The sequence below is a fragment of the Gobius niger genome (assembly GCF_951799975.1).
Source record: "Gobius niger genome assembly, chromosome: 9".
NCBI lineage: Eukaryota > Metazoa > Chordata > Actinopteri > Gobiiformes > Gobiidae > Gobius > Gobius niger.
Window position 1 is genome coordinate 34,698,136 of NC_136860.1, and position 23,595 is coordinate 34,721,730.

The following is a 23,595-nucleotide window of genomic DNA, read 5'->3' on the forward strand; positions in this document are numbered from 1 at the left end:
TATTTTTTCAATAATCGAGCAGCCCTATAAAAACCTGCCGCAGTTTCGCTTCTTTTCCTTTTCCTGGCGTTGCACACACATGATTGACAGGAAAGTATGAAACTGCCGTGGCTCCCTGCCTCGATCTTGAGCTCTCCCCCACGTCTAACCTCTCCCTCCCCTCCCCCCCTCCTCCCCCCCTCCCTCCCCTTTCATCCCATCTCCAGCTGCAGCGCCGAGATCTCCTGCGAATCCGGCGTCCCGCTCTCCTCTCCCCCCGATCACGCCTCGACTCCCCCCAAAGACGAGGACGGGGAGAGCGAGGACCGGGAGCGGGATGGAGAGGAGGGATGCGGTGACCGTGGCAACGCCTCTCGGCCAACCCCCGTCGCCATGGAGACGACGTCCGGCACCGAGACACCTGCAACGAGACCGCAAGGAGGAGGAGAGCGGGGGGAGAGGACGCGGCAGGCGAGCGAGGAAGCGACGCCATGTGTGAGTATTTCTGCAGGGTTTTTTCTTTTGAGGATTGAGAAAGGAAAGGTTTCGGCGGAAAAACGCGGTACGTTTTTGGGGGGAGAGTTCGGGAGGAGAGAAAGCTCGCGGCGTCGGGGAGCGTGGAGATGGCTGGACGTGCGGGTGTTTCGAGAGATTTCGGCTTTGGATTTCCAGGCGAGAAGGTTGCGGAGTTTGCCAGAAGGGGAAGGATGTTTCAGAGGCTCGAGACGACATGACGTGCGGGTGTTTCAAAGGATTTTTGTCCTCGCATGTGCTGAAAATCTCAATCAGGCAGAGTTTGGAGAGAGGGGGGTCGACCAGATGTGAGCATTTCAATGGATTCCACTGCTGGGTTTGATGTCAGGTGGTTGAAGGATGCGAAGGGAATTGCAAAAACGGGCTATGGTGGGACTTGGTGAGCCTACGCAGAGGGATGCAGGAAGCCAAAGCAGTGCAGCGTCCGGGCAGATGACATAATGTGCGACTTCTTCAGATTTTAAACGCTGACTTTGGATTCTCCACGCTTGGTTTTGCACGTGCTGGGAATCGCGAGCGCGCGGAGGGTTTACCAGGCTCTGCAGAGGCTGTTTCGAACGGCGAGACGGCTTGCGGTGATGCGTTCGAGGGCAGATTTACGGCCCGTCGTCTCGAATGAGCTGGAAATGCACAGCCAGTATCGCAATAGTGGGATGTGTGCCAGGTAGAGCAGGGGAATGTGTTGGTGAGTCGACTTTGCGAGACGATCCGGGGGATGTTTGAGAGTCTAGACAGCTTTCAGTGTTGTGGTGCAGGGAAATAATACAGATCTTATTGTCTTACCCATAGGCTATGGCAGGGGTTCTCAAATTTGGGGGGTCGCCAGAGCATATAGATTTTAATATTATTATGATGGTGTTGTAGCATACATGCTGTTTTACCAGGGTGCCATTATTTGTTCTAAATTTAATTCATTTTTGTTTTAGCCATCGTTTTTTCTTTGTTTTTTAAGAGTTGTATAGGTCAACCTCTTAACTCCCGCCTGAACCGAGAGGATCTTTTTCCTCACGTCATCACATTTTTTTCCCATCATTTTTTTGTTGGGTATTCAACTCATTTTTGTAACTGTTTTGGTCATTTTCTGTCAAATTTTGGTCATTTTTTATTTATTTTTTTTTGTCAATTTTTGTTATTTTTTTGTTACATTTTTATCATTTTTTGGTCATTTTTTGTCACATTTTTTGTAATTTTTTTGTCAAATTTTGTCACATTTTTGTCATTTTTTGTCACATTTTTTATTTATTTTTTCGTCAATTTTTTATCATATTTTTGTCATTTTTTTGTCAATTTTTTGTACATATTTTGTCAAATTTTGTCAAATTTTTGTCATTTTTTTGTCACTTTTTTTTTTCATTTTTTCGTCATTTTTTGTCACATTTTTGTAATTTTTTTGTCAAATTTGTATCATATTTTTGTAATTTTTTCGTCAATTTTTTGTCAATTTCTTGTGACATTTTTGCCACTTTTTCATCAATTTTTCGTCACTTTTTCGTCACATTTCCATCATTGTTTTCGTCTCAGTTTTGTTGCTTTTTCACAGCTTTTTTCCAGAAGCTTTTGGATTGGGGTAAAGCCAAACTGGAGAAAATGTGCTCGGTTCAGGCGGGAGTTAAGGGGTTAATGTCCCTGTTTTTCCCATGGTCTGACCCGGGTGGGGGTCACGATCCTAATTAACTGTTACAATGGGGGTCGCGGCTCTAAAAGGTTGAGAACCACTGGGCTATGCTTTAGCACGAACTGGCTTTAGTGCATGAGTTTGATTGCTAGTGCCGAGGTATTTCAGATTCTGGAAAGCCTGCGAGGCACAGAGGACACACTGAAGCAAGGAACCTACCCTTGCCTCAGGACATGGCTGAAACATGTAGGGGGAGGAAAATACGTAATTTTAACATTTCTAAACTCTGTATAGTCCCTTTAAAGATGATTGATAAAAAGAGGTGTGAACGTGAACCTCACCAGTTGGAAAGCTGGAAGAATGTTGTAATTTTGGTCCCCAATCGAACTGAGTCTCAGGTGTGAATGCGGCCTACGTTTTCTTTAATAGTAATATCGAAATTCTACTCAGTTTCACCTCCTTTCTTAACCTCTTAACTCCCACCTGAACGGATGCCATTTTCTCCAGTTTGGCTTTACCCAAATCAAAAAGCTTCTTGGGAAAAAAGTGTGACAAAAACTTAACAAAAAGTGACAAAAATTCAAGAAAAATGTGACAAAAATTCTACAAAAAGTGACAAAAATTCAACAAAAATGTGACAAAAATTCAACAAAAATGTGACAAAAAATCAACAAAAATGTGACAAAAATTCAACAAAAAAATGACAGAAATTCAACAAAAATGTGACAAAAACTCAGAAAACAAGGATGTAAACGCAACAAAAAAAAGACAAAAATTCAACAAAAATCTGACAAAAACTCAACCAAAAAGTGACAAAAACTCAACCAAAAAGTGACAAAAATTCAACAAAAATGTGACAAAAATTCAACAAAAATGTGACAAAAATTCAACAAAAAAGTGACAAAAATTCAACAAAAAAGTGACAAAAATTCAACAAAAAAGTGACAAAAATGTGACAAAAATTCAACAAAAATGTGACAAAAACTCAACAAAAAAATGACAAAAACTCAACAAAAAAATGACAAAAATTCAACAAAAAAATGACAAAAATTCAACAAAAAAATGACAAAAATTCAACAAAAGTGACCAAAATTTAAAAAAAAACATAAAAAAGGTGACCCAACACAGCAACAACACGAGGCAAAAGATCAGTTTTGTGGGTCTTAGCTTTCAAATGAGGTGTTACACAGCCCTGTATAACAGCCAAAGAGGACAGAATGCATTTGGTTCAGGCGGGTGGTAAGAGGTTAATCTGGGGTCCAAGTACCCCCTGCCAAGTGCTCAAGTATCCCTAAATTGTTGGGAAACACTGGATTAATGTCTGTCATGTGCCTGGGTTTTAAGAATGAAGGCTTGTCAGAGGGATGTGAGGGATGTGAGGAAAAAGGAAGCGGCGCCGACAGAGACAGGAAGTAACACCGGGATTTTAGTGTTGCCTTTTAGCATCTAATGGTCTCGCATGTGCCACGAGCTGCAAGTGGTGATTAAAATCAGCCATGAATATTTGAAGATGCATTTGGAATCAGTGCAGAGAGAGGACGGATGGAGAGGGAAGAGTCTTTGAGCATTTTACTGTTGCCTTAATGAGCTCGCACGTGCTGAAAACTGATTGGTTTGATTGGTTTGATTCAGTCGGTTTGTGGAGGAGTTTGGAGACGAGGCGGCGATGCAGGCAGAAGATTGAAGAGAGGAAGTGATGCGTGTTTCAATAGACCTTAATGCTGATACAAGTGTTGAGTAAAAAATGCTGAGTGAGTTTGAACGTTACACGCACAGGAGTATTAGACACGAGACGGCTCACAGCGATGCAGTTTGGAGAAAACATATTATTAGGCGACACTTTTAAGAGAAAGTTACATCAGAATTGAATCAGAATCAGAACCCCGGATAAAGCGGAAGAAAATGGATACATCAGAATTGAACAGATGCCATTTTATTTGTTTTGTTTTATTCAATATAATTTTTCATTTTTATGTCTCTGTCCATCATAGACAGAAAAGCCCATGTCCTAAAGCTCCCAATGCCTGAGCTTTATTCATTTATGTATTTTTATTTAACAATAGTATTTCCGTCTTTTCTTCAGCTCCTGTAGATTTTCTCATGTGTTTGTAGTAACTTAGCGAGTAGCTACAGCGTTTTCATTGTTCTGCTGCAGCTCATTTTCCCTCAATATAAACATGCTGTATGTCTTTAGTGTGGATTTTCTGAGGACTTTTTAGTCGCTGGGTTAGTTTTTCAGATGAATAAACCCCTGGGCATAAAAGGGCACAAGAATCGCCAAAACTGCGAGCTAGCGGCTAGTTAGCAACGTTAGCAACATTAGCCTGTATCTTGTAAACACTGCAGATGCTTCAGCTCTGGTTAAATCCAGCACAGACTCTGACTCAAAGGGCCCGATCTTGTGCATCAAAACGCAGACGATAGCGTGACATTTTGCCTCAGTAGCAGCACTTTGTGATCTTCCTCTCCAGACTTAGCACATTTAAGTGGGTGGAGACACACATTTTCCTCCAACCAGATCGACTCCGCCTCCAGGAGAGTGGTTGTGGGAGTGGGGGGTGAACATGAGCTTTTGTTTTGCTTCGCGTTCACGCCGAGCGCGGCCGATCCGCGCCACAGCGGACGCTGTAGCTCTTTTTCTCTGGAGACGTGACATCGTTTAGCTCACGATGGGGTAAATAAAGTTTTTAGTTTGACCTGTGAGAGCCTAAGGCTTAAGAAAGAACGCAAGACAGCGCCATGTAAACCAGGAAGTGAATGTCAGCCGTGTTTCCATCAGTGCAGTCGCCTCCTCTTGTGACGCCCCCTCACAGGTGGCGGAGGCGAATGGCACATATAGCGCCGCCACTCGGAAAATAATTCACCAAGAGCCTGCGCCGCCCCGTGACCGCCACAGGATCTGGACCAGGGAGTGTCGTCTGTAATAAAGTCAGCTCTATGTGGATTATTGGATTTACACTAAACAATTCTCCAGTTTGTTGCTATTTTCTGTCCTCAGCGGAGAGCAGCGGCGGCCGCACGTCAAGTGGTGTCGGTTTCTGGTATCGGGACCTCATTAATGAGTACAAGCATGTGGAATCGGCCCATCCCTAAAACATATTTGCTTGGTGCTTTTGCTTGTTGGAAGACCTACAATATGAGGCAAAAAAATACGATGACAGTGTAGAAAATGGAGAAAATGGGCCCAAGAAAAACCTGCAAAATATTACTAAATTTAAAGGAATAGGCCACCGTTTTTACATACTGAGATATGTTCTTACCTGAGCTTTGACGAGTTCTTTAGGACCTGTCTGATCTTCCCCCGTGCCTTCAGTCACGTAAACACAGCGCAGACGGCGTTAGCATTTAGCCTCTCCCTCTCTCCTCTATAGCTCCAAAACAGGTCAAGATAGAAGCTACCAAGCTCTTCCACATTTTCCCTATTTAAATATGGTTACGTGAAGTGTTCCACTACAAAGTATAATTACACAAAATTAAACAATGTGGATTTTCTAAGTGGATAAAAGGGGGAACTATATTGTAAGGCGTAATAATACCAGGAGTAATTCAAAATCCGTGCAGTAATCTTCACTTTACTGTGCGGATGCCAAATTACTCCTGGTATTATTACGTTATTACGTTATTATTCGTAGCCGAGTGGTTTTCTCCCGGAGCTAAGGCAGTATTACAAGCTAACAACCTTCACCTTCACAACATTCATTGAAAACAGGCAGCATATTATGCACAAATAACGTCAATAAAGCAGCAACTACTCGAAGCAGCCTTTACGATGATCACACAATGAGCCTGGCTTTACACATTTGTGGTTTATTGCAGACTTTTCATCCAAACCCATAATGGTCGACTTCTAGTTTCGACACCCGGAGATAATGTTTTGTGCAGCTTTAGACCCGAGGCTGATCTATTCGATAGACTTTGCATATTGTAGTGAAGCCGTTTGTTTAGACGTGAGCATAAACCAAGCATTTTTCCAGCCTCAGATGGTTCTGCAGAGCCGCCTGTACGTGACAGACCACAGAGCTCTGGGAGAAACGGCATGTTGTGCAAACGGGAGGATGTGGCGAAGAGCGGAGGATAAGCTCCTAAATGGACGGCTGCAACTGCGAACTCGGCATTGCTATTCTGCGCGTCACGTCATCGCTCGAGGCTACAGAGCATCGAGGGAGACGGGACTGAACCAGATCTAAACCAGGACTAAGTCAAGTCTCTACCAGAAGTGAAGAATGAGGACGAGACTGGGACCAAACCAGGACTTTAAATCAGGCCAAAAGTATCAAAGTGAGAGTAAACGGGATCGAGGCAGGTTGAAACGTTGTCTAAGCCAGGACTGAATTGGGTTAAAACCAGAACTAAACCAGGTCTGAAGAAGGAAACAGTAATGTCAAAGTCGAATCAGACCTGAACCTCAATCAAAGACCACGAACTAAGCCAGGAAAGCAAGACAAAACCAGAACTAAACAAGGACTAAACGAGGTCTAAACTATGTTACAATCCCTAAATAGGGTCTAAAGTCTCGTACATTAAAGACAATATAAACACAAAGGAAATGTCCATGTATTTGTATCAGTATTTAGCCTTCAGTCAGTAAAGAGGGGGTGTTCTGCTCTTTTCAGTCACATAGCACCAGTCTATATCACACTACAATGATGACAAACCTTCTGTTGGTCTGTAAATGCAGTAAATTAGATTAACTGCCTCGTATAAAATGTCTCTCTCAAAATGGCTGTAGTGAATGTCTTGAAATAGGCCTCTGTCTCTTTAAGAACCTCTGAGCCTTTAGACACGCCCCCTCCACACGCTGTCTGTGGCATCAGTGGGGAGGGGGTTCTGCTGAGGAGCAGTGGTTGGTTACTCGGCTGGTGACGAAAGCTCGGAGGCGTCTCCAGGAGGTGGGGGCGTTCCTAGGAGGACTCAGGCAAACCTATCCCTAAAATGGCCGCCATCAGAGTTTTTACAGATTACTCAGAAATACGTGAATGTGCCAAGGCAACACTTCAGCCATGTTTTTAATGAGTGACAGTGAAGGATTTTAGCTCATTCTACACATTAGGACATGGCTGGAACATGTAAGGGGATGAAAATACTTAGTTTTAACATTTTTAAACTCTGTATAGTCCCTTTAAAGGAATAGGCCACCGTTTTTACACACTGAGATATGTTCTTACCTGAGCTTTGACGAGTTCTTTAGGACCTGTCTGATCTTCAGTCACGTAAACACAGCGCAGACGGCGTTAGCATTTAGCCTCTCCCTCTCTCCTCTATAGCTCCAAAACAGGTCAAGATAGAAGCTACCAAGCTCTTCCACGTTTTCCCTATTTAAATATGGTTACGTGAAGTGTTCCACTACAAAGTATAGTTACACAAAATTAAACAATGTGGATTTTCTAAGCGGATAAAAGGGGGAACTATATTGTAAGGCGTAATAATACCAGGAGTAGTTTGGCATCCGCGCAGTAATCTTCACTTTACTGTGCGGACGCCAAACTACTCCTGGTATTACTAGAAAATCCCCATTGTTTAATTTTGTGTAATTATACTTTGTAGTGGAACACTTCACGTAACCATATTTAAATAGGGAAAACGTGGAAGAGCTTGGTAGCTTCTATCTTGACCTGTTTTGGAGCTATAGAGGAGAGAGGGAGAGGCTAAATGCTAAGGCACGGGGGAAGATCAGACAGGTCCTAAAGAACTCGTCAAAGCTAAGGTAAGAACATATCTCAGTATGTAAAAACGGTGGAAATCATCACACTCAAAACTAGATACAAAAAAATCTTAATTTAGTTGAAAAAAACTGTTGTAACTGGTGTAAATATCCTGCTCCATTGACAGATTTCTAAGATTTCTTCAAATTAGAGTCACTTATTTCAAGATTACTTTTTGCAGTGTAGGATCTGTCAACCGGGTTTCTAAGTTGAACATATTTAAGGTTTATACCGCTTGTGTATCACCGTATCGTGCATTGTGTCATGAAATAAAATATCTGCAGTACATAATAAAACTGCTGTGAGTGTAGTTTGGCAGTTCATTACCACACACAAAATATTGGCCTCATAGGTTGAGTCTAAATCCGGCCAACATTGAATGAAAGCACGTTTTAAGCAGGTGTAGGCGGGACCAGGAGCAGACCAGACTGTAGACGGCAGATGGCGAGAGCTGCAGCATGAATTATTCCCTTTGTGTTTGCCGAGTGTGTCTGGAAAAGCCCTGAAGATGCTGAAGCTCCGGCCGCAGCATCTCACACGTTTAATGTATGCAGTGCAACGTCTCCCGGGCGAGGAACGACCTTTATCGTTTAACCTTTTGTTCATAGCTCCACACGGTGATCAGGATTTAAATGTGGAGCTCCTGTTATCCAAACCATTTGTTCCCGGGTGCCATTTTAAGAGACGACAAAGAGACTCTGGATTTGCTAAACTAGCCTGTATTTATGATTCTTTCAACACTAAGTGGGATTTAAGCTTGTTCCATTGCAGAGCCGGTGCTGGCCCTTCTGGGGCCCTAAGCAAAAATCCACATGGGGGCCCTACAGTACATGCCTCATGGTTATTCGATGAAGAGCGAATCCATTAACGGTCAGAAACAGTTCCACTGTGCAGTCGTGCAGGGCAGAAGAGGAACATAATGACCTCAACTCAGGCCCCGCCCCCTGTGTGAGAACCACTAACCACTAAGCCACTGTCAGACTGGGATTTAGGACGACTATAGTCTATTTCCCAACTTTTTAAAATGGTAAATGGTCCCATTCTCTCACCTCTCGTCCCTGACCCACAGTTTGGGAAGCGCTGATTTAAAACTACACCTGCTCCTGACGGTTATTTCTGTCTGACCTCTGAGAATCAGCCTGTGAGCAACGCAATTTGTGTTAGACTGTGCTCATTCAGAGAACCAGAGTTATTGTAAGTAACTGTGCTCGTGAGAACCGTGTGGATTCAACTCATTTGAGACAAAAAGGCCCCGAAACAACGTGTTGATTAATCAGTGAAACCTAACCCCTAAACCCCTAAGCAACTTGCATAGTTTGCCTGTAGAAAAAAACGGCTCTGTTCCATTGACATTAGCATTTGTATCTGATCTTAGATGAGTTCAAACCGACTCAAAATAAACATAAAGAACCTTAATTCTATTATTATTATTATCTCATTTAACCTCTTAACCTCCACCTGAACCAAGCACATTTTCTCCAGTTTGGCTTTACTTAAATCCAAAAGCTTCTGGAAAAAAAGCATAAAAAATGGTGACAAAAATGAGAAGATAATGCAACAAAAAACAGCGTCTTTAAGTGACCCAAAAAAAGCCACACAAGAGCAACAAAAAAGTCCCGAAAGAACAAGAAAAAGCGACAAAAATGTGGCAAACAGAAACTCAATAAAAGAAGTGACAGAAACTCAATAAAAGAAGTGACAAAACTCAACATAAAAGTGACAAAAACTCAACAAAAAAGTGAGAAAAACTCAACAAAAAAGTGCTGAAAACTGAACAAAAAAGTGGCAAAAACTCATCAAATGAAGTGACGAAAACTCAATAAAAGAAGTGACAAAACTTAACATAAAAGTGACAAAAACTCATCAAATGAAGTGACGAAAACTCAATAAAAGAAGTGACAAAACCTCAACAAAAGTGACAAAAACTCAACAAAAGAAGTGACAAAAACTCATCAAAAAAGTGATCAAAATGAATGACAAAGAGCGCGAGAAAGTGACGGCAACAACGCAAGGAAAACAATTATATCAATCAGCTCCAGTCAAGAAGCTTTTAGATTTGGGTAACGCCGAACGAGAGAAAATGCACTCGGTTAAGGCGGGTGTTAAGAGGTTAAGATGATCATTTTCCCAGTGAAGACTTAGGATTATGAAAAGACGCATTTCAAACCAGGACAAACCATGATCAAGCCTAAAACTGGATCTAAACTAGAACAAAGGAAGACACAATATTCATAAATCCATTAAAATAACCACCAATAAATCCCCAAATCCCTGATGTCTTCCATGTGACTGAAACTTTTGGCATTTCTTTGCAAACACAGCCTAAAATAAACCTGAAAATGGTCAAACTCAAGCTTAAGAGACTGAAATATGTCTGTTTAAATGTCAGGGCTTGGACTCTCAAAGACTCGCGTGGCACAAAATGGAGTCACCACGTTTTTAGCTCGAGCATCGACATTTTTCGGTTGTTTCTTGTTGCTGTTACTCGACATGTCGCCCCTAAAAATGCGACTCCAGCACATTTCCGTCTGCGGCAGAGAGGACACTTCTACCTTTGCTATAATCTCTAATCGGATTTCTGCCACCGTGAAATGACAGCGCTGAGAGGAAATCCATGTTTGGGGAGAAGCGTGTGGACGTTTTTAATCTGGACCTGGTTTAGTGAAAGCTCTGGTGGAAATTGGGCGGCTTTAGTGCGGGGTTTGGATACGGACACGCGTATTAAAGCCTGGCTGTTCGTAATAACGACATGCAAACGAAGACTCGCAATTGAAATAATGCAGTCGGGCAATGTCCTGTATCTGTTCAGTCAAAACCCATTGATGACAGGAGTGAACCAGGTAAATTATTTTAAAATTAGTTTGCTGGAAGTCATTTATATAATTTAATCTCCAAACCTCCACCTGAACCAAGCACATTTTCTCCAGTTTGGCATTACTTACATCCAAAAGCTTCTGGAAAAAAAAAGCAGAAAAATGGTGACAAAAATGAGAAGATAATGCAACAAAAAACATCGTCTTTAAGTGACCCAGAGAAAGCCACACAAGAGCAACAAAAAAGTCCCGAAAGAACAACAAAAAGCGACAAAAATTTGACAAAAACTCAAAAAAAAGTAGTGACAAAAACTCAACAAAATAGTGACAAAAACTCAATAAAAGAAGTGACGAAAATTCAACATAAAAGTGACAAAAACTCAACAAAAGAAGTGACAAAAACTCAAAAAAAGAAGGGACAGAAACTCAATAAAAGAAGTGACGAAAACTCAACAAAAAAGTGACAAAAACTCAAAAAAAGAAGTGACAAAAACTCAATAAAAGAAGTGACAAAAACTCAATAAAAGAAGTGACGAAAACTCAACAAAATAGTGACGAAAACTCAACAAAATAGTGACGAAAACTCAACAAAATAGTGACAAAAACTCAACAAAGTAGTGACAAAAACTCAACAAAAAAGTGACAAAAACTCAATAAAAGAAGTGACAAAAACTCAACAAAAAAGTGACAAAAACTCAATAAAAGAAGTGACAAAAACTCAACAAAATGATTATTGAAGTCGTTTTAAACAAAGACTAAACAAAAAGAGGACAAAAATAGAAATACTACGGCAGGGGGAGACCACGTCAGGCCCGGGGGCCAAATCCGGCCCTCCAGCACAGAGCCTCTGAAATATAAGGGATCAAATACCTGTTAAAGTACACTAAAAATGCGAGAAATAGTGTATTTTTATGGTGTATTTTTAAAATGCCTTTGCAGAACATCCCACTTGGTCATATATGATGTAAAACAGTGATCGTCCATCGTGATGGACGACCAACGTCATGATGTAGAGCCACCATTGTGATGCCCCCTCCTGTCAGAAACAGGCACTGATCTTCTGTAGGCCTTGTAAACCTACAAACTTTGCAGGGATTTCACTGTAAATTAAATCACGGATATAACTAATATGCGCGCTAGTGTCAGTACCTGCCAGAAGCCACGATGTGTTAGCCGTAATTATTAAAGTAAAGACGCAGCTGCTCTATTTCTGACGCGCGGAGCTCTCTCTCTGCAGCTCAAAGTTTAACAGCGCGTGGTTTTGCTTTGCTGCGTACGGAAACTTAAACCGTTTTAAAATGATGAGATGGCTCTCACATCGGAGCTAGCTGAGCGTGCATGGGTTTAGATTATTCTCACGAAGAACCGAGAGAGGAGGGAAAGAGGCGGTGCAGGAGGTACGAAGTTACGAGCTCACAGATCGGGCGGCGCATGGAGCAGCTTCAAAAACGTGGCTACGAAGCAAACTTCTAAATATTGTCCCGTTCACCCACTGTTTCTTAAACATTGCGTTAAAACTGAGCAAATGCAAATAATAAGCTCTGATTTACATTTGTATTAGTGTGATAAGAGCCTTGGAGTTGAGGAGTTGACGCTCTGAATAAGTCGTTCTCCTCTCACACTTTACGCACGAGTTTTAACACATTTCTTTTGCAAAAGTCGTGTTCCGTGACTGTGTTCAGATCATGTTTAGTTTAGATCCATTTATCTGCAATCTCACGTTTTCCTAACATACATAGTAATATGCAGCTTCTATATAGGCTCTGTAAATGCCTTTAAAAAATGCTTATAATGAGAAATGGACGATATCATCCATCACGATGATTCACTGTAAACATCGTCAACGGCCAATTAAGGGGACATCGCCCAACCCTATTCGCTACAGCCATTTTGCGAGAACAATTTTATACAAGGCAGTTATTCTAATTTACTGCATTTACAGACCAACAGAAGGTTTGGTCATCATTGTAGTGTGATATAGACTGGTGCTATGGGACTGAAAAAAGCAGAATACTCCCTCTTTAAGAGTTGCGTTTTTTTTTTTTTTTTTGCATGACCTGTGGAGTCCCTCAGGGGTCAATCTTGGGGCCCCTCTCATTCAACCTGTTCATGCTTCCATTGGGGCTGTTGCTATGGTGTGACATCACTGGCATTCCCTCCATGGTCTGCTTTAGTTCTTTCTTGTTGTCCTTTTGGGTAGATATGCTTTATTATTATGGTTCACAAAACAAATACACAATAATAAATCTATCAAGAAGCAGTCGTCAAATCGAGTTTTCGAAAGATGTTCCTAACAAATCCCTCAGAGTATTCTCGCTGCATTGTTTTGGCTGTTGTGTAATCGGATTAACGGGTCGTCACAGTGGGAATCCCCGCTAGTTTGAAGTGTTTGAAGCCACGAAGTCTAAAAATACAACAAAAACCTCGTAGCGGCTGGAAAAGGCGGCGCTTCGTCACCGCTGTCAGGAGCCGCCGTGACGAAGCCCTTACGTAACGTTTATCTGTGATCCCGGCTCGTGTCAGAAAAGTCAAACCGAGCCGCTTCACAAATCGTCTGCCAAGTCTCGGAGCTGTAAACACGGAAAGGGCAACACTTCAAATCTGCTCTGATCGTTATGTAACGCGTCAAAACGAGAGGGAGAATCTCAGAGGTCGTAATTAAAGGCAGGATTTTCAGCCGCGGAGCCGGGGATTTTCAAACGAGATACAGGAACAGGACAGACCAACCTATGTGCAGTCGTTTACATGTTACAAATAAACCTTCATGTTTGTTTAACCCCTTAACTCCCACCTGAACCGAGCACATTTTCTCCAGCTTTACCCCGATCCAAAAGCTTCTGGAAAAAAGGTGTGAAAATAGCGACAAAACTGAGACGAAAACAATGATGAAAATGTGAAAAAAGTGAGGAAAAAATGGACGAAAAAGTGACAAAAAATGTATTCCTGACTTTACCAGGACTATAGGCTGCTGGGGTCACATGGGGTGAATGTTAAGAACATAAAAAATCTTACTCTTTCTCATGAAAAGATGTTAATTTCACTTTGAAAACTGTTTATTTAGCCTTAAAGGGATATTTCAGGATTTTTGACATAGGGCCTCATTTCCTAGTTATCCTGAGTGTTGCTGATTGCTGGAGATGTTTTTTTTGTAATTCATGCAGTTCTTATGCTTGAAGAGTTTCGTGGCGCTAGGCTAATACAAGGCTAGTGCATGTCTATGGTATCAGCTAGCCTGCATTGAAAACAGTGTGACCCGCTCCACAGAGCACCTGAGGCAAATCACTTATAACACCAGACTAACCATAGAAATGTCTGTGTCCATAGAGTCATGTTTGGAATATAACTTGACCTGCATCACATGAATGATCACATTTTGAGGGACTATTTTCTAGCAGATCACTCCGCCGCCGCGTAGCTTATACAACCACGAAGCTGATGCTGCTCAAATATAAGGTATTTTAAATGCAAAATGGTTAGGCAGATCTTCTCTATCTTTGAGCAGTCTTATATATCCATTTCCCATATGTATTGCATGTGCCACTAAAAAGTTTTTACTGTATATATATTTTTCTGTATATATGTATATTTTTGACTGCTCTATTCACTATATCTTGGCTTTGTTTTTCTGTGTTTGGATGAATGTTGTACATATGCTGCCTATGTTTAGCCATAGGCCGTTATGACAGCTTCCTGTGATGCAGCAGGCCACACCCCTTTAAAGTAACAGGCCACCATTTTTACATACTGAGATATGTTCTTACCTGAGCTTTGACGAGTTCTTTAGGACCTGTCTGATCTTCAGTCACGTAAACACAGCGCAGACGGCGTTAGCATTTAGCCTCTCCCTCTCTCCTCTATAGCTCCAAAACAGGTCAAGATAGAAGCTACCAAGCTCTTTCATGTTTTCCCTATTTAAATATGGTTACGTGAAGTGTTCCACTACAAAGTATAATTACACACAATTAAACAGTGTGGATTTTCTAGTAATACCAGGAGTAGTTTGGCATCCGCACAGTAAAGTGAAGATTACTGCGCAGATTTTGAACTACTCCTGGTATTATTACGCCTTACAATATAGTCCCCCCTTTTATCCGCTTAGAAAATCCACATTGTTTAAGTTTGTGTAATTATACTTTGTAGTGGAACACTTCACGTAACCATATTTAAATAGGGAAAACGTGGAAGAGCTTGGTAGCTTCTATCTTGACCTGTTTTGGAGCTATAGAGGAGAGAGGGAGAGGCTAAATGCTAACGCCGTCTGCGCTGTGTTTACGTGACTGAAGGCACGGGGGAAGATCAGACAGGTCCTAAAGAACTCGTCAAAGCTCAGGTAAGAACATATCTCAGTATGGAAAAACGGTGGCCTATTCCTTTAAAGGATGGCTTCTCATTCACAAAAAACATTTTGCCGGACGAAGGCCACTGGCCGAAACGTTGCATTAATAAAGGAACACTGGTGTTGCAAGTATACAGTGTGCGAGAGATTTTTCCTTTTTTCCTTTTTTAGCCTCTATGCCTTCTCTTACGCACCTGTTTAAAACAAAGAGATGTGCGAAGTAAACCTTCTTTAAAGGCAAAATGGTTAAAACTACTCTATGGACACAGACATTTATATGGTTAGTCTGGTGTTATAAGTGATTTGCCTCAGGTGCTCTGTGGAGCGGGTCACACTGTTTTTAATGCAGGCTAGCTGATACCATAGAAATGTGCAAGCCTTGCATTAGCCTAGCGCCACGAAACTCTTCAAATACAAGAACTGCACAAATTATTTTAAAAAATATCTCCAGAAATCAGCAACACTCTGGATAACGAGGAATTGAGGCCCTATGTCAAAAATCCTGAAACATCCCTTTAAATATAAAACTACTGTATGCTCAAACCCCTGCTGACCTTTGCCCTGTCCCTCTCCAGGCGGTGCAGGTGAGCGGAGGGGGCTGCCGGCGCTCCAACTCTGACAACGAGCTCTGGGACAGGGGCCTCTCGGACTCCGCCTCGGGGGCCCGGGGAGAGTGCCGTCTGCGGCCGCACTTCAGCGACCCCATGCCCTCGGACCCGTCCCGGAGGAAACAGCTGGAGATGAAGATCGCCGCCGCGTCCAGACTGCACCGGAGAGAGCGGGACAGCGGTGAGGGCAGAACTTACCTCGTCCTGTATGTTTAAATGGATGAATAACTTGACTTCCTCGTCCCCGTGTCTCCCCCCCCCAGCCCCGGCAGCCCTGCGCGGCCGCTCCGAGCCCCCGGGGGAGGAGCGCCAGGCGGGTTTGGGCGCGGCGCGTTCGGCCCATCACCGCTGGAGCACCATCAGCAGCCTCAGCTCGGACAGCGGCGTCGTGGGTCTCAGCGACGACCGGGACGAGGAGGAGAGCGCCCCCCGCAGGACCAGACGGGGCAAGGGAGCGGAGGTGAAGGTCTACATTTGTAAATGAGCATTACACTGTCTTTAGAATTCAGCAAAGTTAGAGGAATAAAGAATAGATACAGAGATACATTTTCAACACTAACCCTGATTATTAACAAAAGAGAGAACACTGAAATATGAACTGACACTAATCTTAGGCTGTTTGTAGAGCTTTACATTTCTATTGAAAACGGTTAAGGCTATTCATCATTTTCAGGCGTACATAAAATGATCCTGCATTGAAGCATATTTGTCTGGATTAGTAAAGTCAAACATAAAAGTTTGAGTTGGGGGGGCCCAGGTGTGAGCGACTCCACCGCAGCTGTTTCCATAAACAGTTGAGCTGGTTGAGCTAGCTAGCTTTAGCTTCAGGTTAAACCTTGTAAAAGGTAAATAACTCCTGCCCACGAGTGCCGCATATCGGTGTTTACTTCCAGGGAAAAGTGTTTCCGGGTTAGTCCTGTTGTGTTGTGATTCTGTGCTGATGTTGTGTCATTGAGCCTGACTGAGATCCTCGTAATAGCTGCGGAGAATGACTCGCTCTGAGACCAGCCTTCATTATGTTCTGAAGTGGGACGTTCTGCCAGGACATTTTTAAAATACTGATGCTATTTCTCACATTTTTAGGGTAATTTAACAGGTTGTTTAACTCTTGTTTGCATAATAATATTTCTCAAAATCATCTTGGGGGCCAGAGGTTCTGTGCTGGAGGGAGATTTAGCCTTTTTCCATCCAAATAATGATTACAGCTGACAATCTCTCTGACTTAATCATCCTTTACATTTTCTTACATTTATTTCTTTACCCTTAAGTTAACCGTGAAAAGACTCATTGAGACCAGGGGCGGACTGGCCATGTGTCCACTCTGGAAGAGCACAGAAGGGCCACTGGTTTGGCCTCTCAATTTTCTCCTTAACCTCTAATCTTACGCCTTAACCGAGCTTTGCCCAAATCTAAAAGCTCAAAGGAAAAGAAAAACGAAAACGCGGATGAACACGGGACAAAAATGTGCCGTAAAAGCAACAAAGAATGTGACAAAAACGTGGCATAAACGTGACAAAAACCAACAAAAACTGAACCAAGAACTTTTTCTCCAGTTTGGCTTTACCCCAGTCCAAAAGCTTCTGGGAAAAAGCTGAGAAAATAGCAACAAAACTGAGACGAAAAGAATGATGGAAATGTGACAAGAAAGTGAGAAAACATTGGCAAAAAAGTGATGAAAAAGTGGCAAAAATGTCACAAAAATAACCAAAAAATTGCAAAAATGTGAACAAAAAAATGACCAAAATTTGATTAAAAAATTGACGAAAAAATGCGAGAAAAAATGATTAAAAAAATGACAAAAATGTGCCAAAAAAATGACAAAAATGTGACAAAAAATGACAAAAATTTGCTTAATTTTTTTTTTGAAAAAATGTGACAAAAATGTGATACAAATTTGACCCAAAAATTACAAAAAAATTACAAAAATGTGACAAAATGTGACAAAAACATGACAAAAAACCAACAACAAAAAAGAGACAAAAACACAGCAACAAAGCAATGAAAAAAGCAACAGAAAAGCCGCAAAAAAGTGATAAAACACAATGACAAAGCCACAAGAGTAATGAAAAATCATAACAAAAAGTTGCAATCACTCTTGGAGGTCTTAGCTTTCAAATGAGGCGTTGCACTGTTGCTCTCCAGTTCAGGAGCTTTTAGATTTGGGTAATGTCAATATGTATTTGTGCTGTGTGCATTTACGGTAACTTGGGCCACACTGGTCAGAGTCCAGGGCCGTTTTTAAGTCCCAGACCGCCCCTCATTGAGACTCTTCTTCTCCTCAGGTGGAGCGCACAGACAGCGGGATCGGCCCCGGTTTGTCCCGAAGCTGGAAGAGACCCGTCGTTTCCCTCAAGCCGTGCCCGGACTGCGGCGTGAAGGACGGGGCGGTGAAGGACCGGGGGGAGCGCATGTGCGAGCGCTGCTCCAAGCTCCGCACCGAGAGGAAGGAGGCCATCCTGGAGTTCCTGAACACGGAGTCGAGCTACGGCGAGGACCTGCGGATCATCAAGGAGGAGTTCTACTGCCCCATGCAGAGCGCGGGGCTGCTGACGGCGGAGCAGCTCAGCGTGGTGTTCGCCAACGTCCAGGAGCTCATCGACGTCAGCGAGAAGTTCACCGAGCACCTGCAGGACAGCATCGACCAGGCGTTTGACCAGGTCTGTATCACTGTCCACTAGTTGGTCAGGTCTAGGTTCAGCAACACTATGAGCCCAAAGAATGAGATCAGCTGAACATCCTCAATGACCAGGTTATTCCATCAGTGGTTTTCTTCTTCTCTGATGGCACAGGCTTATTCTAAGATGACAGTTCCAGGATTCACCAGGCTCACATTGTGAAAGAGTGATTCAGGGAGCGTGATACATCATATTCACACATAGATTAGTCACCACAGAGTCCAGATCTTAACCCCATTGAGACTCTTTGGGATGTGCTGGAGAAGGCTTTGTGCAGTGGTCATACTCTCCCGTCATCAATACAATATAATACAATAAGCGGATTTGGCATCGCACCGAGTGCAAAGCATGCTGGTCCAGGTTAAAGGTCAGGACTACCCAGATCGTATCCCAAACTGTTAACATGACCGAGTGTGACACAGGTGCTGAATATTTTGAGCGTTTAACCTCTTAACTCCCGCCTGAACCGAGAGCATTTTCTCCAGTTCAGCTTTACCCAAATCCTGTAGGCCAGTGTAACGCCTCATTTGAAAGCATTGACAAAAAAGTGATGAAAAATTGATGAAAATGTGGCAAAAATGTGACAAAAATGTCACAAGAAATTGACAAAAAATGGATGAAAAAATAACAAAACTTAGATAAAAATTAGACAAAAAAATTGCAAAGATGTGACAAAAAATGACCAAAATTGGATAAAAATTTGACGAAAAAATGAAAAAAAATTGATAAAAATTTGACAAAAAAGTGACAAAAAATTGATGAAAATGTGGCAAAAATGTCACAAAAAAATGGACAAAAAAATGACGAAAAAATAACAAAAATGTGATAAAAATTAGACAAAAAATAGCAAAAATGTGACCAAAAAATGCCAAAAATGTGACAAAAATGTGACAAAAAAGTTACAAAAATGAGTTGAATCCCCAACAAAAAAATGCTGGAAAAAAAAATCTGATGACGTGAGGAAAAAAATCCTCTCGGTTCAGGCGGGAGTTAAGAGGTTACGCTCGTCCATGACGGCTCTTTGGACCCGAAGTGACAACTTTTTGAGCGGCAGGATTTTAGAGGCAGTTGTGGTGAACAGGTCTGGGCTCATTCTACACATTAGGACATGGCTGGAACATGTAGGGGGAGGAAAACACTGAATTTTAACAGTTTTAAACTCCGCATGGTCCCTTTAAATGGCACACAGACAAACATGATTATAATAGTAATAGAAGTTATCACCAAAAATACTGTATTACTACAAGAACATACATTTTGTCTACTTTTCTAGGTCTGTATCTGGCATAGGGATAATGATGATGACCTTCTGTCTAATGATGGCACGATATACAGTTCATACACAGGTCAATACACATAAATGTTGACTGAATGTTGTGTGATTATTTATTTATTGATTGATTTGTAGACTGACGTTGGGCATGTGATACTAAATTCGTCTTCTCTCAGGGCGATGAGGACCTGCTGACTGTGTACATCGGGGAGATCTTCCTGGAGTTCGTAAATATGCTCCCAGCCTTTCAAACCTACTGCCTTCAACAGTCCACGTCCGTCAACACGCTCAACGTCCTGGAGAAGGAGAAGGAGCTGCTCCGGTACACAAACATACGTGTATTTCCTCTCTGTTTTGTGCCTGGTCTCTGTGAAATTATGAATGGAGCAGACTGCAGCTCATAACTCATTTATGAGGAGAACTATTTTTAGGCTTGGAAGTAGCAATGAGTCATATTTCGGACAGGGATACGGCTTGTTCGAGGCAAGACGACCACTTTTTAAGAAAACTAGGAGGGTTTTTCCTGTGGAGCAACATTTATCCAAAACGTTATCTATAAAGTTACAACAGAATTTTGCTGAATAACGTTAAAGGAACAGGCCACTGTTTTTACACACTGAGATATGTTCTTACCTTAGCTTAGACGAGTTCTTTAGAGCCTGTCTGATCTTCAGTCACGTAAACACAGCGCAGACGGCGTTAGCATTTAGCCTCTCCCTCTCTCCACTATAGCTCCAAAACAGGTCAAGATAGAAGCTACCAAGCTCTTCCACGTTTTCCCTATTTAAATATGGTTACGTGAAGTGTTCCACTACAAAGTATAATTACACACAATTAAACAATGTGGATTTTCTAAGCGGATAAAAGGGGGGACTATATTGTAAGGCGTAATAATGCCAGGAGTAATTTGGCATCCGCACAGTAAAGTGAAGATTACTGCGCGGATTTCGAACTACTCCTGGTATTATTACGCCTTACAATAAAGTGGACAAGGTGGACTGTTGTGCTCCATTACGTAAGGATTAAACAACTCGGAGCCGCATTAGACGGTTCTAACGCCCGACACAGTGTTGTTCCTCCTGCATTATAACGTCTAACGCGGCTCCTCGTTGTTTAATCCGCTTATACCAGGGTCCCACAAACGTAACATTTATAATAAATGTTTTTTTCATTGACTAAAGTCACTAAATCTGCCAGACTACGGGACTATTTTGTGTGGGTTATTAGCCGGTCACTGAAGGCTGGTCTCAGAGCGAGTCATTCTCCGCAGCTATTACGAGGATCTCAGTCAGGCTCAACGACACAACATCAGCACAGAATCACAACACAACAGGACTAACCCGGAAACACTTTTCCCTGGAAGGAAACACCGATATGCGGCACTCGTGGGCACGAGTTATTTACCTTTTACAAGGTTTAACCTGAAGCTAAAGCTAGCTTAGCTCAACCAGCTCAACTGTTTATGGAAACAGCTGCGGTGGAGTCGCTCACACCTGGGCCCAACTGAAACTTTTATGTTTGACTTTACTAATCCAGACAAAGATGCTTCAATGCAGGATCATTTTATGTACGCCTGAAAATGATGAATAGCCTTAACCGTTTCCAATAGAAATGTAAAGCTCATATGTTATTAACAGTAGCTAACCTAGCTGCTCACTCTCCTCTACAAACATTTAGCAAACACTAAATCCATCTCATACGTTCCTGTCAGTCACTAATTACGCCTTTATCTGATTCAGCTGTGTCATGCGTTGCTATGGCGACGCCACAGCGGAGTGATATAGATACAGACGGCATCTCGTCATAGAAGGGGGCGTGGCTTCACCGAGGGGGAAAATAGAATCTTTAGAGAAACACCATTTTTCACTCTTTTTAGCCATTTTCTGGTGGAATATCAACTTATTTATCACATAAATAAAGTCAAGGGTAAATCAGGCCCATATGGATATTTTCTCACAGCAGATTGTTCAGTAAAAGTGAAAAAACGGCAGTTGTAGCAAGCGCTAGCTAACCGTTAGCATTAGCCCGATGCTAACATGTAGCATCAAGTTAGCATTCGCCGTTATTCATGTATTTATGGGCCGTTGAACCACTTTGCTCCTCCCCATGTCTTTGTTTCTTTATTTAGTAGAAACTATTTTCATAATTCAGCGTTTGTTAAAGAAGTTTTTGAATAATTAGAGGAAGTTTACATTTTTTCAAAATTGTTTTCCCCCTTAACTGTTTTCAAAAGTGACCATATATGGGCGATTCCAGGGATGCCGTCTGTATCTATCCCAGTGATTTAACTACCGGACTACGTGTGCGGTTATACCAAAATAATGCACCAGCCAATCAGAATCCATTATTCACCCAGACCATGGGATAAAGCTGAACTAAACCAGCTAACGTTTGTCATTTTGTTTTTCTCATAGGATTTTCCTGGACGTCTCGCAGAACGACAACACGGCCCTGCGCCGCATGAACCTGCGCTCCTTCCTCATGGCGCCGCTCCAGCGCGTCACCAAGTACCCGCTGCTCCTCAGCCGCATCATGAAGGTCACCTCCGAGTGCCACCCGGACTTCCCCAGACTCTGCGAGGCCAAGTCCCGCGTGGAGTCCCACCTGGAGCACATCAACATGAAGACCAAGCAGGAGGGCAACGGCGTCTCCTGGTCGCTGCGCTCCTTCCGCCGCGACAGCCGCAAGAACCGCGAGGTCATCAACATCGAGATGCGGGAGGTCTCCATGAAGACGGTGGGGTGGGCGCGGGAGCACACGCGCTTCGTCATGGAGGGCCCGCTGCAGCTGTCCCAGCCCGCCGACGGACAGTGGGTGAAGAAGGGCAGCAAGGGCCTCAAATTCCAGAACGTCCAGAGCCTACTGATGGTGCGGACGAACCGGGACGGCGCCGGGAACGCCGAGACGGGGCCGCACGTGGAGGTCGGCGGCGGCGGCGGCGGCGGCGGCGGCGGCGGCGGCAGCGTCCAAGATGGCGTCCTGGTGCTGATCAAGGACAAGAGCAGCGGGAAGTTCGCGGTGCTGCGGGAGCCGATCCGCCTCGGGAACTGCGTGGTGTCCACGGACCCGGAGTGCGACGACACCTTCGAGATCCTGGACATAAAGCGCGAGGCTTTCGTTTTCCGCGCGTCGGACAGGTCGCGGACGCAGCAGTGGTTCCACCAGATCAAGAGGTACACGCGGGACCTGGGGACGTGGAGGAAGCGGCGGAACGCTTTGCCCAATATAATGATCAGCACGGGACAGACCAGATCTTGAGAATGGGCCGATTCGCTGCGCAGACAACGAATAGCATTTCTGACTCTTAGACTTTTACCTATTTAAAAAGAAAGGACTCTCTTTTTTTATACGGCGACAAGTGCTCTACGATGTTCAAAGATACTTGGACAACCAAAAAAAAAAAAAAAGGATGTTGGTGATAGATACAGACGGCAGCGCGTTGTACTGGGGGGCGTGGCCTAGCGAGGCGGGAGGAAGTTGTGGAAAGGTTAGTGCTAGATCGTATGCTCCGGAGGGACGGTCTGCTGTGATGTTGTGTAGATCTATGAGTCGGTTTGTCTAAAAATACAAATAATCCTAATCCTTAAAGTTAACCCCTTAACTCCCGCCTGAACCGAGCACATTTTCTGCAATTTGGCTTTACCCCAGTCCAAAAGCTTCTGGGAAAAAAGGTGTGAAAATAGCGACAAAACTGAGACGAAAACAATGATGGAAATGTGACAAAAAAGTGACGAAAAATTGATTAAAAATTGACCAAAAAAATGACAAAAAATTGACAAAAAATGTAACAAAAAATGTGACAAAAAAGTGACGAAAAATTGATGAAAAATTGACGAAAAAATGACAAAAATGTGGCAAAAAAATTGATTAAAAATTGACGAAAAAATGACAAAAATGTCACCAAAAAATTGCAAAAAAATTGACAAAAAATGGACAAAAAAATGACAAAAATGTCACAAAAAAATTACAAAAAATTGATTCAAAATTGACGAAAAAATGACCAAAATGTGACAAAAAAATTTACAAAAATGTGATAAAAAAAATGACAAAAAAGTTACAA

At 42.7% G+C, this 23,595-nt stretch overlaps 1 protein-coding gene across 1 annotated transcript; it reads left to right on the forward strand.

Moving 5' to 3' along the window:
- Positions 1-313: 313 nt before the first annotated feature.
- Positions 314-22,793, forward strand: arhgef49 (Rho guanine nucleotide exchange factor 49; the record flags this gene model as incomplete). The annotated part of the gene is made up of 6 exons (XM_079562695.1): positions 314-474; positions 15,555-15,768; positions 15,851-16,047; positions 17,870-18,244; positions 19,712-19,857; positions 21,950-22,793. The coding sequence occupies exons 1-6, from the start codon at positions 373-375 to the stop codon at positions 22,791-22,793; spliced, it is 1,878 nt and encodes a 625-aa protein (XP_079418821.1). The 5' UTR covers positions 314-372.
- Positions 22,794-23,595: the final 802 nt, after the last annotated feature.